The sequence below is a fragment of the Anomaloglossus baeobatrachus genome, chromosome 9 (genome assembly GCF_048569485.1).
Source record: "Anomaloglossus baeobatrachus isolate aAnoBae1 chromosome 9, aAnoBae1.hap1, whole genome shotgun sequence".
In the NCBI taxonomy this organism is placed as follows: domain Eukaryota; kingdom Metazoa; phylum Chordata; class Amphibia; order Anura; family Aromobatidae; genus Anomaloglossus; species Anomaloglossus baeobatrachus.
This window is the reverse complement of record NC_134361.1, coordinates 36,043,842-36,064,038: the sequence shown is the minus strand read 5'-3', so window position 1 is coordinate 36,064,038 and position 20,197 is coordinate 36,043,842. Positions and strand designations below refer to the sequence as shown.

Here is a 20,197-nt window from a genome sequence, read left to right as displayed (position 1 = left end):
TTTTGTAACAGGGCATGCTCAGATGTGTAAAAACCACTCTGGTCAGAAACAAAGTCTCTCTCTGGGATGGGATTATATAGGTTTTCAATACCAACTAACCTTTGGCATAATAAAAAAAAAAAAAAACAAAACACTATGACTGAGTGTTATTTTTATACAGGATCCGTTGCATCAGTTGTACCACAATCCCCAACGGATCCGTCGCATCAGTCACAAAATGGATTGTGACTGATGGGGAAAAAACGGATGTGTGAAAGAGGCCTTAAAGGGAACCAAACATCAGGATTTTCCTATATAAGCTGCAGCCAGTGCAGTTCTGGCACTATCAGGCACAGTGTGTACATACCATCAGGGGGCAGCTCGGGTGTTTAGGCAGCCAAATCCAACTTTATAAAGTTTGAAATTTCGTGCACATTTTGATTGACGTGTGCACCTCTCTCCTAATGTCCGGGCGTGTTACGCACGTGTATCCTCCCTACCCACCCCCCCCCCCCCCCCGCCACCTGTTCCTCCCTCTCACTGGCCGTATGTAAATTTCTCTCTCCAGAAACATGGCGCCGGGGTTGGCACCTGTGCATAGCGCTCATCTCCAGTGTCATGTTTCTGAAGCCCGCTGTACTTAGTATTTTGCAGGAGGGGGCGGCGCATGCGCCGTCACTTCAGATCCCGTTGTGACCGCGGGAGCGCGCGTGGTCACAACAGGACTGCAGAACAGCTGATGGGAGGACGCGATTAGCTCCTCCTCCTCCAAAACATACCAGCGGGACAGTGAGAAGAATCCTGCTGTCGGCTTTTTCCTGTGGCGTCCCAGGCGGCTGCTGTGCTGGAACGGTGTTGTAGCTGCAGGTAATCGCGTCCTTTCATCAGCTGTTCTGCAGTCCTGTTGTGACCACGCACGATCCCGCAGTCACAACGGGATCTGAAGCAGCGAGGGCGCATGCGCTGCCCTCTCCTGCAAAATACTAAGTACAGCGGGCTTCAGAAACATGACGCCGGAGATAAGTGCTATGCGCAGGCGCCAAGTTTCTGGAGAGAAATTTACATACGGCCAGTGAGAGGGAGGAACAGGCGGGGGGGGGATAAACGTCCATAACACGCCCGGACATTAGCAGAGAGGTTGCACACGTCAATCAAAATGTGCACGAATTTTCAAACTTTATAAAGCTGGATTTCACAGCCTAAACACCCGAGCTGCCCACTAACGGTATGTACAGCCTGTGCCCGATAGTGCCAGTACTGCACTGGCTGCACCTTACTGCTGCTGACCAAGCTGTGGAGCTATGCGTGGATGTCAGCCTCCTTCGCACAAAGCATAAAAACTGAGGAGCCCGTGGGAGCACGGGGGGTGTATAGGCAGAAGGGGAGGGGCTTTACACTTTTAGTGTAATACTTTGTGTGGCCTCCGGAGGCAGAAGCTAGACACCCAATTGTCTGGGTCTCCCAATGGAGCGACAAAGAAAACATGATGTTTGGTTCCCTTTAATACTGCAAGTAATAATGGCAGGTTCAGTAGCAATACTCACTCTTTAGGGACTGGTACTTTGGAGTCCGGCCGCAGATTGAGGTCGATCCTTAGAGGTTTGTTGCGCCTCTTCAGCTTTCTGGGATCCGGTTTAGGGGCTGCAAAAGAAATAATGAACGTTCAATTCTCACCAAACTGATGATGTGTATGTCAGTAATGTCTAGTGTAGATGTCACCTGGAGCAGGGTGTCAGCTCATTAACGGTGGTTCTGATAAAGCAGGACGATCCATGAAGCTCAATGCTTTTAATTGTTCTGTTACTCATGCTTACACCAAGCCGGCCAATAAAAGGGGGGGGGGGGAACGATCCATTAACATAGGAGTGGCCCCCCAGTAGTGACCTCTCACCTTTCTTTTTTTTGCCGGTGTCCACAAAGAACAGATTTTCGTTGGCCTTTTCGGACAGCAGACCCCTGGGTGAGAGAGAAGACACCAGATCAGACATAATGCAGACGACTGACAGAGTATAGAGTACAGGAAGGCAGAAGTGACGAGCGCTCATAAAGGGGGACTCCGGGGGTAGGAACTCTCACAAGTCAGTCGATGCGAGTGTCCGGCTATCAAACTGAATGACCGCGCCGATTCATCCAAGACAACACAGCTGCCCCCCGCCATCCTAGTGATTATAGCTACAGGACCGGCGAGAGCTTCTTACTAGAGCTCCATTCAATCTGGGTGACACATCCAGTCATGTGTAACTCTAGACCAGGGGACATGGGTCTGAAGTAGTGGGTGCTACAAAGAGTCCGGGGGGCGGGGCTTCCACTAGACTGACTGCCCACAAGCACAGTGCATTCCTCATTAGCTGGTTTTTAAACCATGCAGGGTGCTGGTGCAGGAACAAAAACACCTCAAATCATTTTTTTGGGTGGGTGGGAGACTAAAAACAAGAAATATATTTTTATGCTCATAAAAACCTAAAAAAAAAAAATTGTAAATAATATATATATAAACCATCTGCTCACTACGCACAAAAAAATAAATAAATATCCTGGTCCAAATGAACTGATGGAGACACAGTTAGCTCAGTCTCAGACAGTGCAACATCTTTTCATGAACCCCAATAGCAAAAATTTGTTTTTAGCCAAAAAAAAAAGTCCCCAAAAGATGACAACTCCCTTTAAGTCAGGAAATGAGTGAGGCTGTGTGACTCCTGAGTCTGGGACCGCCCACGGGACTATAGACGATCCTGGTAGGCAAAGAGAAAGGGAACCGGTCACCACGTTTTTTGCCCTATAAGCTGCGGCCACCACCACCGGGCTCTTATATACGGCATTCTAATATGCTGTATATAAGAACCAAGGCTTATGTGAGAACATAAAAAACACATTTATAATACTCACCCAACGGTCGCTGCGGTGGAATTAAGTCACAGAGTCTCCGTTGCCTCCCCTTTCGTCCATCTTAGTCCTCTTGCTGAAGCTTGGGTGCACGACGTGTCTACATCATACACACTTGCCGGTCCTGCGCAGGCGCACTACAATACTTTGATCTGTCCTGCGCAGGACCTGAATGCCGGCGAGTGTGGATGACATCGGACGCGTCATGCACCGCGGCTTCAGAAGAAGGAAAACGAAGATGGCCGAAAGAGGCGGCGCCGGCACCGGAGAACGGAGATGCCTCCGTGATTTAATTCCACCGCAGCACGACTGTTAAGTATTATAAAGTGATTTTTATGTTATACCCCCGGCCTGGGCTCTTATATACAGCATGTTAGAATGCTGCATATAAGAGCCCGGTGGTGGTGGCCGCAGCTTATAGGCCAAAAAAGTGGTGACAGGTTCCCTTTAATAGGGGGGGGGAGAGGGGTATAAGTGAGCTGTATCCCCCCCAAAAAGATGGAACTACAACTCCCAGCATGCCGTGCCCCTTCCTCCACGTCTGGGAGTTTTAGTTCTCCAGCCCCTGCCATCGTCCCCCTCCTCACCCGACCGTCCTCTCCTGCAGCCGCACGTCGTCCAAGAACTCCTCCACGTCGCGGACATCGCTGTGCTTCTTCCAGTTCTTCTTCTTGTTCCTGTTCACCCTCTTCCTCTTCGGCCCGTCCTTCTTCTCCCCGCTCTTGGAAAAGGCAGTGAACCCCAAAAAATCCGAGGACATCTCCACGCCGCCTCCGTCGCACGTTGTGGCAGCCGCCATATTGGAGTTAAAAGACTGAGCTGACTTACGGACCGGAAATGCGTCACCGCGCAGGCGTTTGAAGCGGGATGGCGGCCATCTTTGTACAGGAGACGAGTATATGTCTTGTTAGCAGGGGGTGGCATCTCCCCCCCTCTCCCAGAGTGGACTAGTCCATTAGGCGATTATAGCGCTGCATGTGGTTTTACAGGTCAGTCTCCATGGAGATCCACGCGATGAGGTAACCCCTCAGCCATGCGGCTTTCCCTCCTCACTGCAACCCAAAATCCAAATATCTTTTCATTTTCCTATAACTGCAGCCAAACGTGTTCTTGAGACAAATTGTATATTTATTTTAGTTAATGGCGTCATTTCAATATACATATGAGGCCTCAAATCACCATTTGTGGGGTTGTTTTAGCTTTATTGTTTTGTCTTGTGGCATTCATTGACTTATTTTGCGCCAAACTCTTCAAAATGGTTCATGAATTTTGCATGAAATAAAAAGTTCTCTATTTTTGCGTTTCCGGTGCTAAAATGTCACAAAAAAGTGCATAAATTACACAGAGAGGGGAAACATTAACACAAAATAAGTGATAAAAAGTCGCAAACAGGTAAAAGAGGGAAAAAAAATAATAATAAAAAAAAACGTTAGCATTTTTTACCACAGGAATCATATAAGTCAATGTCCGGATTTTTCCGGAAAAAATCCTGAATATCCCAGGCATGGGGCGGCACAAACCCAAAATAGATGTCTCACAACAAAACACGTAAACATGTCGGATGTGTATTTTTTTTTTAGTTTCTTTCACATTTTCTATTTGTTTTACTTTCCTTTTATTTTGCCATACTCTAGAATTTTTAAAGGGATTTTTTTCACACACACATACACATATATATATATATATATATATGTGTATATATATATATATATATATATATATGTATATATATATATATATATATGTATATATATATATGTATATATATATATATGTATATGTGTGTGTGTGTAAAAAATCCCTTTAAATATATATTTATATATAAATATATATATATTTATACTTATATATTATATATATATTTAAAGGGATTTTTTTCACACACACACACATATATATATATATATATATATATATATATATATATATGTGTGTGTGTGAAAAAAATCCCTTTAAATATATATATATATATATATATATTTATATATATATATATATATATATATATATATATATATTTAAAGGGATTTTTTTCACTTTTTTTTATATATATATATATATATATATATATATATATATATATATATATATATATATATATATATATATATATATATATATATAAAAGTGAAAAAATCCCTTTAAATATATATATATTTATATATAAGTATAAATATATATATATATATATTTACATATATATATTTATATATAAATATATATATTAACAGGGATTTTTTTCACTTTTTTTTTTTATATAAAAAAATCCCTTTAAAAATTCTAGAGTATGGCAAAATAAAAGGAAAGTAAAACAAATAGAGAATTTGAAAGAAAGTAAAAAAAACCCAAAATGTATGGAAGAAACTAAAGCTCCGAGTCCAAAGAGGGAGCCCATGGGACCTTCAGGATGTGAACAGTGTTTTTGTGTAAGAATGGCCCAAAATCCCACCTGAGCAATGCAGGCAAGAGGTTTCTCCATACAGGAGGCGTCTGGAAGCTTCATCACCGACCAAGTCATTTGTACAAAGTATTAAATACATTTCAGTAAGTTTGTACAATACTTTTTCCCTCATTATTACACATAACTTAATTTATGGACATCTATGGTTTGATTTCTTTGCCTGTGTGGATTGGATGGGTTGTTACCAACATCTGGTGAGAAATTCATGTCAATAGCACCTTTACAAATATATTTCCTTAGAAAAGTGGTGACGCGTTCAATATTTACCTGTATAAATAAAATTCTGAAATACATTTTCCACTACTATACACAGTGTTCTTTTATAAAATGTGCAGACCCCTGCAATCCTTCACCTCTCGTCACTGCAGGCTCCTCTTCGGCAGATGTGACTGCAGACACAAGCCGCACACACTGACACCGGCGGACACCGTTGCTGTCACCACACTACTTAATAGGCTCAATACACAAGACTGCCATCATCATTGAAGTACATCCCGTACAGATGGATTCCTAAACAATATCCATGGAGGTCTGAGGAGGGGTATGGCTTATGTACAATACTCCTCGTATGTGCGCTGCACCCAGGTTTGTCTCTGTCAGTTCTGATATAGTCTTCAATGTGATGGAGGCCTATGTTATGAGGAAAATTACATAGTAATCAATAGGGTGTAAGTCTTCCTATAAACACACAGTTGTCAGGCTGAGAATATCATGCATAAACCCATTAGTGTAAACAATGGCAGGAACAACAGAATTGTGTAGATCGCATCCAGTTCAAGATGGAGCAATTCAAAATTCCATAGATTTCATAGGCACCAATGGAGGTGGCTGTATAGTGCAACCCCTACCATGCCCCATGTGTGGACTCCCGTATGCAAGTGTATTCCTATACTGTACTGTTATCCAAAAAAGAGTGGTATCCCTTCAAAAAAGCGTTTTTGTCTCTGTTGTGAGGTTTCATTAGGGGAATGTACTGTAGGGGAAGAAAAAAACGGAGGGAGGTCAAAATCAGTCCAAATACTCCAGATATAATGGAGGACCCAGACAGGAATAAATAGTATAAGAATTGTCCTGTACGTACAGTCCTATTAGAGGATATAAAGTGCTGCACCATTTGTAAGGCCTCTTTCACACGTCTGTGCCTCCGGTATGTGTTTGGTCCGTTTCCTCACGTACCGGAGACACGGGCACACGTAGACCCATTAAAATCTATAGGTCTGCGCTCACGTGCATATTCTGCCATGGACCGTGCGTACGTGTGGAGCATATGTGTGCCCATGTGCTCCACACATAGACATGTCCATGTTTTCTCTCCGGTATCACGGGTGTCACACGAAATGCAAACGGACCACACGGATGTGTTCCGTGTGACACGTACCGGAGAAAACACATGTATCTGCGAGAGAAAAAAAAACAAATCTTTCCTCACCTTCTCCAGCCCTGCTGTCTCTGCCGCTGCTGTCACTTGCTTCCGACCCCCGCTCATTATGCTCATTGCATATTCACTCCACTGCGGCCGGAAGCAGCAGCAGCGGGGAGTCGGTAGGACCGGAGACCGAAGATCAGCACCACGGACAGCGACGCCAGGGACAGGTGAGGAGAAAGTTCCCGTTCTCCGTCTGTTATCACGGATAACACACGGAGAACACACATGAGCCATAAACACGGCTCACGGAGGGCAAAACGCACCTTTGACACATCCATGAAAAACGTGCGTGATTTTCATGTACATGTGAAAGGGGCCTAAAGAAAAGGTTTTTTTAAGGGCTCCTCCTCCCCTAAAAAAACTTTTTACCTAGTAGCATTCTGTACCTGACACTACAGGACTATTCTTATACTACTTATTCCTGCCTCAGACCTCCAGTATATTTGGAGTTTTTGGGCTCATTTTGACCTCCCTCCGTTTTTTTCTTCCCCTACAGTATTTCATGGAGCAGCTGGAGTTTATAACTCAAAACAAGTCTATGAGAGTCTCGTTCTGGCTGTCATAGACTTGCACTGAGAGCTTGTGACGGAACTTCTGACTTTTGGCCCATCCGAAGTTACAGGCACAATATGGTGCCGTGCGACCGGAGAGGTGTCCCCAAAAACACCTGAGGGTAAGTATAAGATCGGGTGCAAGGGACTCAAAAGCACCCCTCGAGGGCTGAAAAAAATAGACACAGCGGAGCTTTAAAAAGGGGAGTGGGAGGATGGTAAACAACCCCACCCACAAATGGACAGTCTCATGTGGAATAGGGGGACTCCTGAGCAGGACGGGCATGGGGTTGAAATGTCACTAAGTTGCCAGTTGCAATATTGGTAAACACAAATTCATACGTTTGTCGATGTTTTGTTTTTTTTCATGTCCTCAAAAACCCCCAAAAAACGATTTTCATCCCTTTTTGGTCTGTGTGTCTGTTTTTACCAGCCATGTGTCACCCATTTTTTTCATATGCCAAAAAATGATGGAGGTTTTCCAAGCTTCTAGCTTTCAGTACTTGAAAAGTAGACAGCCCAGGGAATCAACTCGGAGGACATCTATGTGTTGTTTGTTTTTTTGAGAATCCATTTGTGCCGCCCCAGCAGCGGATCGAACCGCTCGGATCCGGGGGTGGTGTCCGTTCGTGGATCGAGGGTCTCCGGACCCGGGGGGCTTAGGGGCTATACTCTAAAGTAATGGGGATATTTACAGGGGAGTTATAGTTCGTGACGCCACCCGTGGTGTGCGGTAATTGGGGATACCGCCGTTGCGAGTACCCGGGGTGATGGAATGGGGCAACCAAGTGTCGTTGCCCTCCATGGGTAGGGGTAGGCCCCGGGGCTCTGGAAGATGATACTGGGTGCCGTGACGGGGGGGGATTACTCATGTACTCACTCAGCTAATAAGCAGACGCTGACAACCGGGTAAACCAAGTCTCTAGGTGCCACTGCCTCTCTCGGGGAGCTCGTCCGAGTCCCGTCCCCCGCAGTGCTGCCTGGTGATCCGTGACCTGCCTCCTGGCACAAAGTTTAGATTCACTGTAGTGACCCAGTAGTCTGGAACTTGCCGGGCCCCGCACCCAACTGTGGCTAAGTGTGTGAGTCTGCTCTCAGGGCTCACGCTTGGGAGTATTGTGGGCTTCTTAAATGGAAGGCCCTATCCCCATCGTTGCGCTAGTGCCCTGCTTCTGGAGCTAGTGGAAACAGTCCATAAAGGCTCCGCTCTCCGCAGGTTAATTGCCGGGTTGCCTGAAAGCTTCTCCCCGATCTAGGGTCCGTGTACCCGCCGTGCCTTCGGTCCCGGACCGGTGATAGGACCAGGCTGCTGACCGTTCACTTTATCAGGTCCAGGCACCTTGCCTCAATCCCCTGCGACCGGGGGTCTGACTCCTCTAGGTCCAGACCACCACCTGCAACCTAGACAGCTTCTCTGGGGAGCCACTGCTCCCTGCGGCCGCATGTAAAAACTTATGCAAAGGGTGCGTTTTTTTCGCCACATCTGTTGCATAGGTTTTTGAGCCGGATTGGGCCGCTCAGCAAAAACCGGATGTGTGAAAGCAGCCTTATGGATGAGACAATGGTGACACCTGTAAGTCCTTTCGAGGCCCTTAGGTATCTTTTCTGCTACATATATCATTTCCCATACATTGCGTGGATTATAACGTGACTTATTAGCCAAATTCTTATTTTATCGGCTTCTTTCTACCATCTCTTATTGGTTTCAGCTCATAGTCCAGCAGAGGGCGCTATAACAATTGCTAACTGCTCCAACAATCTTTTTCTTGCCAAATGAAAACAAAAGTTTCTTCTGACCCCGAGTGATATTAAGTAACACATTTCACCTCCTCGGGTCTCGTCTCCTGTGAACTATTCTATATTTGTTTCTTCTTCTTGTTCCTGATAGGGCATGCCCGAAGATCTGTGATCCAAAAAACAAATTCCTTTACAACCCCTGTTACACCCACATCTGATTTTGGTGCCAATGGTTCAGTCCTAACTCTTGGCAGTAGAGGGCGCTTGTACCTTATCCAAGGAAAAAATGTGCAATTTCCATTTCTAACTTTTTACTTTATATGGGGCGCACCTGCTCTGCTTCTCCAAGATAAAAAATGTCCCCCCTCTAGTGATTGATATGTTCCACAGTGTACACTCATACTATGCAATATTGGTTAGGAGGGTGCACCATTGCATTGTAATATTATTTTTAGAGGAACTTTTCTATCTACAATAGTAAGGAAAATGTTATATACAGGCGGCATGGTGGCTCAGTGGTTAGCACTGCACGGTGGCTCAGTGGTTAGCACTGTGCGGTGCCTCAGTGGTTAGAACTGCGCTGTGGCTCAGTGGTTAGCACTGCACGGTGGCTCAGTGGTTAGAACTGCACGGTGGCTCAGTGGTTAGCACTGCTGTCTTGCAGCGCTGGGGTCCTGGGTTCAAATCCCACCAAGGACAACATCTGCAAGGAGTTTGTATGTTCTCCCCGTGTTTGTATGGATCTCCTCCTTTTTCCTTCCAAAGACCATACCGATAGGGAATTTCGATTGTGAGCCCTAATGGGGACAGTGTTGCCAATGTATGTAAAGTGCTGTGGAATTGTAGTGCTATATAAATGAATAAATATTATTATTATTATTATTTGTAAATTACCGTAGGTCCCATTTATTGAGAGATTGGGGTACCTTGACCCTTATTTTCCCAGGCAAAGCAGGGGGAGACTGACGGAGAGGTGGCTACATATGTGTCCTGCTCTTTGGCTCCAATTCACCTGGCATTGGTGAAGGGTGCGCTGGAGAAGAATACACCAATATTCATTTACAAGTATGCACATCTTAATTAATTTAGAGCAACATTTACCCACAGTAATGTATAAAGCCAGGCACGTGTAGTACATTTCTAGATTAATTTTGACACTTTTTTGGCATAAATTATGTTCACATTGTCTGTAATGGTCCTCCTGTCTAAAGTCTGCCCTCTTTTGCAGAGCTGGCTAGGAGCACCATTGAAACACCAGAAGAAGCTAAGGTTTCGCACAACTATAAGTTAAGATTCTTGTGCCATTTCAAACAGGGTTTTAGGAAAGAAAACTGCCTGATGAATCAATAATATAATAATATTTACTCACTTATACAGCACCATTAATTCCACACCACTTTCCCCATTCGCGCTCACAATCTAAATTCCCTATCAGTATGTCTTTGGAATATTAGAGGATGTCCATGCAAGCACAGGGAGAACATACAAACTCCTTGCAGATGTTGTCCTTGATGGGATTTAAACCCAGAACCCCAGCACTACAAGACTGCAGTGCTAACCACTGAGCCACATGCCGCCCATTAATAGCCTAAGCTACTGACCATATCCCTATATACATATATCGGATATCCTGTAAATGTATCTAAAATGAGATATATGGAGGGAGGAAGATAAGTGGCTGCCTGGCTCACCTCTCCCCTTACATATCTCTCCAATCTCTTGCATGGATTTCATGTATAAGACTAGATGGTTCGTAAACCTAGGTTATTGCTATAAAAATGGATATTGTAACCAGGCCCTTAAAGGGGTTATCCAGGACTAATTGATAAGCTGTACTTAGGACAGGTCTTCAATACCAGATCAGAGTGGGTCCGACTTTGTGCACCCCACCAAAAGTGAGAGGAGCTAGCATCCCACCAAAAGTGAGAGGAGCTAGCATCCCACCAAAAGTGAGAGGAGCTAGCACCCCACCAAAAGTGAGAGGAGCTAGAAGAGCATAGCTCCACATACTGTGTAGTGGGCACGTTAGGTAGTGCAGCCCCCATTTACTTGTATAGGAGCAGCCACTACACAAGGGTTCAGAGTTTTGGTGTTCTGCTCCCTACATTGTTTACATCCGGCTGTAAGTTGGTAACTGCTGATCGGTAGAAAATTGATAGGAACCCAACAGTAAGAGGTTGGCTGTTGGGCTCACATAAACCTGGCCATTTTTGTGTGCTAAGTATCTCAATTTTCATATTGTCACGGTTCCGCTTCCGTGTCCACATGGCTAGGGGGCGGAGCCTTCTCCCGGGCCTCACTTCTGGAGCTTAGATGCTTTAAAAACTGACATCTCCAGTGAACCAGCGCCGGCTATAAGCTTAGCGCTGCTTTGCCTGTGAGTGCTGGTCCTGTAAGTGTTATCCTGATCCGTCTGTGCCTGTGCCCCCATGTCCTGTCTGTGTTCCGTCCCCTAGTCGTCCCCCCATTTCTCTGTCCCCTCTGCTACTTCCCAACTCGGTTGCTTCCTCTGGTACTGACCTCGGCCTGACCTCTACTCTTTCCTCCGGTCCTCCTTCTGCCTGTACTGTGCTTGACCCGACCTGCCTGACCATTCCTCGCACACCACACAGCTCTGCTCCCCAGCTGTGCTGTGAGGCAGTGTACGAGCACACACTGTGTATCTACTTCCTGGTTCTTGTTGCTCCGTGTAGTGTCTTCTGCTGCAGAGCTCCGGCTCCCCCTGGTGGCAGCTTGACACATATGTTTTTCATAGTAGTCTATATTCCAATATTCACATATTTTAGCGCTACAAAGTGCAACTGTCTCCTTTTTGTTACTATGTTTCATGCTCACTTTGCACCTGTTCACATTAGAAAGTCTTTTTCATTGCTGATCGGTCGAGGCGCCGAGTGTCACTTCCTCACTGATCTGATATTGATGATGTAAGGACAGGTCATCAATATATAAATCTTGAAAACCCCTTTAAATCCAAAAGAGTATACCCAGACGCCAACAATGGAGATCAATATCAAAGGGACAGGAGTAATGAATTTTGGGATAATCACCCGCTGACTGCAGCATCTATTACTAGGACACAACCCAGAGATACTTGAGTCAACAGAGCATAAAAAGTTACAACACAAAGCTTTTTTTTGTTAGTTTCTCTTTAATTGTATATACAGTATACGCTACCTGTTCTCATACACCATTGAGAGGACATCTGGTTGCAGTCAGATGCGGCATATAAAGAGTTACTGCACTGAATGTAGAGGCCAAGTGTTGCATGACTACAGTGAGGAGTGTGTGAAGTTCTCCAGATTTGGGCCATATATGAACATTCCTCTCTGCGCAAATAACACCTCCCCCCCCCTGCAATCTTTACACTTACTCAGGGTTTCCTTAACCATCCCCCCCCCCACCCTTATATATGGGGCACACCCAGGCACGTAGGGGTCACCACTAGGTTATGCCCATAGAAAATCTCTGGAATTAAATGCACAGGACTCACCAATAATTACACACTCAGAAAAAATGCCGAGGAGGACAATGGGGGGAAGCGGTGAATAGCGGGATGAAAGATCTCCTAGGAGTGTATATGACGGATTCAGCAGGCGAGGGCGGCATTATGAAGTGTTATGTACATTGGAAATCTGGAGCTGTCAAACCTGGGTGTATAAATCGGGAGGATAGAGGTTTAGGCTCTTTCATGGCAGATTAGCTGAATTGGCATGTGACAATCAGTCCTGCACTGATAATCTTCTGCTGATAAAACACCGATTGTAGTGAAACTACACCAAGCAGTCCAGTAAGTGATGCATCTCTGGAATCAGGGTCTCTGCCCCTACATTATGCAGTTCTCAGATTAAATAGCAAGAAATTGTTGACAGCTTTGGACTCATAAAATGTTTCTTTTTTTCTCGCTGATTAAAAGTGCTAGAAAACAGAAGCGCTGATAGGGTTTTACCAGATAAGTAACAGGTTAGTATATAGATTAATACACTCACCAAATGTGGTTTTGAAGGGTCACAACCACCATAGATAGCATAGGATAATGGCTTCCGCGGCCCCACGTGCTGAAGTCTTCAGTGTAGGAGGAGAAAAAGGGGTTAAACCCGCGCAATCCGCCAAATAAGATGTAGAGATGTTGATAGATTATTCACTCTTTTATTCCATAGGTCTACGCGTTTCGAGGTATAGAGACCTCTTCCTCAGGACCAGAAAATCAACATTTCTGGTCCTGAGGAAGAGGTCTCTATACCTCGAAACGCGTAGACCTATGGAATAAAAGAGAGATTAATCTATCAACATCTCTACATCTTATTTGGCGGATTGCGCGGGTTTAACCCCTTTTTCTCCTCCTACACTGAAGACTTCTCGCTGATTACAGCAGATCTGTTACCAGATTTCACAAGACAAGCTGCATGCATTATTAAATAGAACATTTCCCACTGATGAGGCTGGTGTACTTACTTTGAAAATCCATGTCAGAATGTCCATATAATCCTGATATTAAAGGGACTCTGCCAGCAGGTAATCTAAGAGCAGCATGATGTAGTGGCAGAGAGCATAGTTCCAGTGATGTGTGGCTGTGTGCACACGTTACGTTTTTTCCACATTTTTTTTGCTGGAAGTTTGATTACAGATTTTCACAAATCTGCAAGAAAATCCTTTTGCTAACAAAGTCTATGAGAATCCTGAAGCGCAGTGCACACATTCAGGATATTTTTCCCTTGTAGATTTGGTTGCAGAAAATGTTCGCAGTATCTCAACTGTTTGTGCGTTTTTGGCTGCGTTTTCAGCATTGAAAGCAATAAAAAAAACCAACACATTAAAAAAAGCAGCAAAATTGCGTATTTTTGTCTCAGCGTTTTCCCTGCCAGAACATGCAGATTTGGTTGCAGGTATTCTTGATATACTAACACCTTTTTTTTGTTTTGTTTTGATAACAGCTTGGTCCCTGGGAAACCGACCACTGCTGCTGTCTACTTTGTAAGCACTATGCTGAAGCTGGACGGGATAAGGAGGTAAGAGCGCGAACCTTCAAAACAGTCACTACAAGCTCAATAGAAAAGAGCATGTAAGCGCTGCACCCAATCTGCTGTGTAGCAGTGGTGGACGGTCTCCAAGGCAACGAACTGTAAACAAAAGAGAAGTGCCAATATCTTAAGAACGGCTGAAGATTATAATAAGCAATATATTGTACAATAACTTGTAGTTACAATCAGTATCTAACAATACCCTTTTATTAAGACGCAAAGAAGAAAAGAGACAGGATGGCTAGCACTTGTAATACAGTGTGTCCACCCATATCCTGTCCACCACCATTAACTTGAGAACGGCAGCAGCTATAGGCATATATATATCATATCATAGCATTTCTGTATGTAAGGTGTCGATTCGTATTGAATTGATGATGACCTACAACTTTGTAATTCACGCTTTTTCTCTATCTCGTTCCGTTTTCGAGATAAAAATGCTAACTCTGTTGTTTTCCACCAGGTGGCGCTATAGGTGATTTCATTGCGTAGCGCATGGCTACTTTACTATACCTAGACACCACTTCTATGCCTATAGCTGCCGCCATTCTCAAGTTAATGGCGGTGGACAGGATATGGGTGGACACACTGTATATGCAAAGAAGAAAAGAGACATCTTTTATTAAGATGGGAATAACCCCTAAGGATAGGTCATCAATGTAAAAGTAGGGGACAATCTCTTTAAGCATGACGGCTGGTGGATGAACAATCTTTCAGCCCATGGCCATAAGCCCTGGTCTACCGATAGTTGATGTGTACCGCCCCGCGGCCTCAGCTGCGGCCGCTGAGCCGCTCGGGTCCGTGCTCGCGTACTGCAGGCGGTGGCTCGAGCCTCTCACGGACCCGGGGGTCACACCGCTCTGAAAGGGGGTAGTGGCGATGCACGCAGGGGTTCGGGTGGTTGGTTGGTGGAATTGGTAAAGTTCGTGACGCCACCCACGGGTTGTGGTGATTGTAAGATGGACACCACCGCTGCCGTTGACTAGGCCTCCCGGGGACGGTGTTATGCAGCTCGGTGTTAACCCCTCCGTGGGCAGGGGCGATGGTCCCGGGGGCCCGCGGGAAAGGTGCTGGGGGCGAGGGAGCGTGGGCGTACTGGACGCGGGTGCAGTGCGGTGCGCGGCCCGAAGGCACTGGTGTACTCACTCTGACACAAGATAACGGAGTCTCTGGTAAACCAAACGGCAGAATGGACGGGGCCCGCAGCCGGCTGCAGTGTTCTCCCTGGAGGGGTTGGTGATGGCTGTCGTTTCCCTGCACCTGTGTTATGTAGATGTCGACTCCTGTGCCTGGACACTGGTAGTCCGCTCCCCGGCGTGTAAGTGTCGTAGGAGCCCGTTTGCCCACAGACGCTGGCCCTTTGAATCTCTTGCCCTTGGCGGTGGCACTTATCCTGGAAGGTTGGGTTGTTGCCTTCAATCGGGACTTGGGTGGGAATGAACCCCTAAGGTCCAGACCGCAATCAGTGAATATGACTATCAGGGCGGCTACTAGCCTAGTCTGGGTCTGAGTACCCTGCATGGTGCTTGGCTTCCAATCGGCTCCCCGGTTCAGTACCGGCGGGCCACCGCCCGACCCCGGTCCTACGGTTCCACTGACCATACTCCCAACTCCTGCAGACGGCCACCACCGTCTGCCGACCTTGCTGGAGGTGCCTGGGCTCCGACCCAGACACTATCAGTCCCACTGGCGGGCCTGGTCCCAGGTCCGCCTGTGCGTGTCCTTTCTCCTCTCCTTCCACTCTCACTCCCTCTACAACTGCAACCCCAACTGCCATGTTTTCCCGCCTCCAGGCCTGTGAACTCTGCGGTGGGCGGAGTCAACCACCTGGCTCCGCCCCACCTGGTGTAGACATCAAGCCCGGAGGGTGGCAACAAGGATTTCTGTGTGACTGGTACAGATACAGTAAGTGCAAATGTATGTATGTATATATATATATATATATCTATATATATAATTGCCTTATTCTGTCTCTGTCTGTCTGTCTGTCTTGCTCCAAAATTGTGTCCTTACGGTGACAAGCGTCTGATTGGCCGCTGCCTCGGCCTGGCCCCGCCCCCCCCCCCCACGGATTGGTAGCTCGCCTCGGCCTGGCCCCGCCCCCCCACACGGATTGGCCACTCGCCCCGGCCCTCCGCACGCATCGCCAGACATAACCTTGCGCTGGTGGGATCGTGACGGAGCCGGTGAACGCTGGTAACCATTATACACATCGGGTAACTAAGGTCCCTTAGTTACCCGATGTGTATCATAGTTACCAGTGTACACCGGCTCCCCAGCGGCCTTGTCCCGCCCCCCACCACGGATTGGTCGCTCGCCTCGGCCTGGCCCCGCCCTCCGCATGGATTGGCCGCTCGCCCCGGCCCTCCGCATGCATCGCCAGACATAACCTTGCGCTGCTGGGATCGTGACGGAGCCGGTGAACGCTGGTAACCATTATACACATCGGGTAACTAAGGTCCCTTAGTTACCCGATGTGTATCATAGTTACCAGTGTACACCGGCTCCCCAGCGGCCTTGCCCCGCCCCCCCATGGATTGGTTGCTCGCCTCGGCCTGGCCCCGCCCTCCGCATGGATTGGCCGCTCGCCCCGGCCCTCCGCACGCATCGCCAGACATAACCTTGCGCTGCTGGGATCATGACGGAGCCGGTGTACGCTGGTAACCATTATACACATCGGGTAACTAAGGTCCCTTGGTTACCCGATGTGTACCATAGTTACCAGTGTACACCGGCTCCGTCACGATCCCAGCAGCGCCAGACATAACCTTGCGATGCTAGGATCGTGACGGAGCCGGTGAACGCTGGTAACCATTATACACATCGGGTAACTAAGGTCCCTTAGTTACCCGATGTGTATCATAGTTACCAGCGTACACCGGCTCCCAGTACACATGTGCAGGGAGCCGGCATTATACTCCTCTCCCCCCAGGACTACTCCTCCTATTATAGTCCTCCTATTATACTCCTCTCTGAGTATAATAGGAGAACTATTATAGCATGGGGGATGGAGCACGATGGGGAGTGCACAGCATGGAGGATGGAGCACGATGAGGTGCGCAGCATGGGGATGTAGCACGATGGGGGGTGCGCAGCATGGGGGATGTAGCACGATGGGAGGTGCGCAGCATGGGGGATGGAGCATGATGGGGAGTGCGCAGCATGGGGGATGGAGCACGATGGGGAGTGCGCAGCATGGGGGATGGAGCACGATGGGGGGTGCGCAGCATGGGGGATGGAGCACGATGGGGGGTGCGCAGCATGAGTGATGGAGCACGATGGGGGTGCGCAGCATGGGGGATGGAGCACGATGGGGGGTGCGCAGCATGGGGGATGGAGCACGATGGGGGGTGCGCAGCATGGGGGATGGAGCACGATGGGGGGTGCGCAGCATGGGGGATGTAGCACGATGGAGAGTGCGCAGCATGGGGGATGTAGCACGATGGGGAGTGCGCAGCATGGGGGATGGAGCACGATGGGGAGTGCGCAGCATGGGGGATGGAGCACGATGGGGGGTGCGCAGCATGGGGGATGGAGCACGATGGGGGGTGCGCAGCATGGGGGATGGAGCACGATGGGGGTGCGCAGCATGGGGGATGGAGCACGATGGGGGGTGCGCAGCATGGGGGATGGAGCACGATGGGGGGTGCGCAGCATGGGGGATGGAGCACGATGGGGGGTGCGCAGCATGGGGGATGTAGCACGATGGGAGGTGCGCAGCATGGGGGATGTAGCACGATGGGGAGTGCGCAGCATGGGGGATGTAGCACGATGGGGAGTGCGCAGCATGGGGGATGGAGCACGATGGGGAGTGCGCAGCATGGGGGATGGAGCACGATGGGGAGTGTGCAGCAGCATGGGGGATGGAGCACGATGGGGAGTGCGCAGCATATAGGATGGAGCACGATGGGGGGTGCGCAGCATGGGGGATGGAGCACGATGGGGAGTGCGCAGCATGGGGGATGGAACACGATGGGGAGTGCGCAGCATGGGGGATGTAGCACGCACGATGGGGGGTGTGCAGCATGGGGGATGTAGCACGATGGGGAGTGCGCAGCATGGGGGATGGAGCACGATGGGGGGTGCGCAGCATGGGGGATGGAGCACGATGGGGGGTGCGCAGCATGGGGGATGGCGCACGATGGGGCGTGCGCAGCATGGGGGATGTAGCACGATGGGGGGTGCGCAGCATGGGGGATGTAGCACGATGGGGGGTGCGCAGCATGGGGGATGGAGCAAGATGGGGAGTGCGCAGCATGGGGGATGGAGCACGATGGGGGGTGCGCAGCATGGGGTATGGAGCACGATGGGGGGTGCGCAGCATGGGGGATGGAGCACGATGGGGGGTGAGCAGCATAGGGGATGGAGCACGATGGGGGGTGCGCAGCATGGGGGATGGAGCACGATGGGGAGTGCGCAGCATGGGGGATGGAGCACGATGGGGGGTGCGCAGCATGGGGGATGGAGCACGATGGGGGGTGCACACCTCCCCCCACTGCACAACACCACACACACACATAAATATATATATATATATATATATATATATATATATATAGCCAAATTACAGCAGCCTAAGTCTGACCAGCAATATGGCTGCCAATGTGGTGTAAAAAAGTTCACCTAAAGGCCGCTTTACACGCTACGAGATCACTAAAGCGATGTCGTTGGGATCACGGAATTTGTGACGCACATCCGGCCGCTTTAGCGATGTCGTTGCGTGTGACACCTATGAGCGATTTTGAATCGTCGCAAAAACGTTCAAAATCGCTCATCGGTGACATGCCCCCTCTTCCCAAATATCGTTGCTGCTGCAGTAACGATGTTGTTTGTCATTCCTGCTGCAGCACACAGCGCTATGTGTGATGCCGCTGGAACGACAAACATCTCCTTACCTGTGTGAACCGGAAAAGGAGGAAGGAAGGAGGTGGGCGGCATGTTCCGGCTGCTCATCTCCTCCCCTCCTTTTCTATTGGGCAGCGGTTCAGTGACGTCGCTGTGACGCTGAACGAACCTCCCCCCTTAGAAAGGAGGCGGTTCGCCGGTCACAGCGACGTCACAGAGCAGGTATGTGCGTGTGCCGCTGCCGTAGCGGTAATGTTCGCTACGGCAGCGATCACCACATATCGTGCCACCGACGGGGACGGGTGCTATCGCACGCGACATCGCTAGCCGATGCTAGCTATGTCGCAGCGTGTAAAGCACCCCTAAGGCTGCAGTCACACTTGCGAGAGACTTGCGCAAGTCTGGCATCGCATCACCCGGCACGGCCACATGCTCTGCTGATAGGAGCGGGTCGGCTGCATGTATTTCTACGTAGCTGAGACGCTCCTGTCAGGATAGTGTGCAGCCGTGCCGGGTGATGCGATGCCAGACTTGCGCGAGTCTCTCGCAAGTGTGACTCCGGCCTAACTGATAAATCTGGCCTGCTACCAGCGGGAGGCATCATTACTGGGCTGACTCAGCTGGCCAGATAATAGTTTGAGATTTTAGTTTTCTCTTTTCAAAATACAGAAATTTACAGAATACCTGATTTCTCCAGAAACCTGTAACCCCTGCTTGGTTTTCAATATTCCTATGACACTGTTTTCTTGTTTTGGAGACATGGCAGGCCGCTGTCTCATTCCTCCTCACTAATCTGCTGATCCCATGACCTGGCATACTTGCACTTCGCTGTGGAATCTGGGGCAGCCCTGGCAGGAGCGGGTGGGGTTTTGGGTTTTCTTTTGCTAAGGACTGTATGAGAGACTACATTGAAATCCATTCTCACAACGACAAAAACTGTTCTTCAGTCACAGAATACGATCACAGCGTGAAATGTCGTTATTTACTTATCCGGCTGTAATTCTCTATTCACAATTTCCAGACTGTCAAGGTAAGAAGTGCAGGCCATGTACCCCCGCAGATCCAGAAGGGTGGCAGTGCTCCAGACTCAATGCTATACGCATTGTAGTGGTTGCGTCTGTTACTGCAGCTCAGTTAAATCCAGATGAAACTATTTTTCCAACATTTTCCAAGCAAATTCCAAGAAATTACAATCAGTCCTAACCTTTTACAAAATTTTTGTGGTCGCCTTACCCCCAGGATTGCCCTGTGATCCTATTTGATGTCACTGTGTAGCTTTAAAGGAAACCTGTCACCA

At 48.2% G+C, this 20,197-nt stretch overlaps 1 protein-coding gene across 1 annotated transcript in view; it reads right to left on the bottom strand.

Moving 5' to 3' along the window:
* Positions 1-3,673, bottom strand: part of NOP53 (NOP53 ribosome biogenesis factor) — a 70,013-nt gene extending 66,340 nt beyond the window's left edge. The window contains exons 1-3 of the mRNA XM_075324845.1: positions 3,450-3,673; positions 1,871-1,935; positions 1,524-1,620 (exon numbers count right to left, since the gene is read on the bottom strand). Of these exons, the coding sequence (XP_075180960.1) occupies positions 1,524-1,620; positions 1,871-1,935; positions 3,450-3,661 (374 nt within the window). The 5' untranslated portion in view covers positions 3,662-3,673. The remainder of the gene's footprint in view (positions 1-1,523; positions 1,621-1,870; positions 1,936-3,449) is intronic.
* Between the last annotated feature and the right edge of the window lie 16,524 nt (positions 3,674-20,197).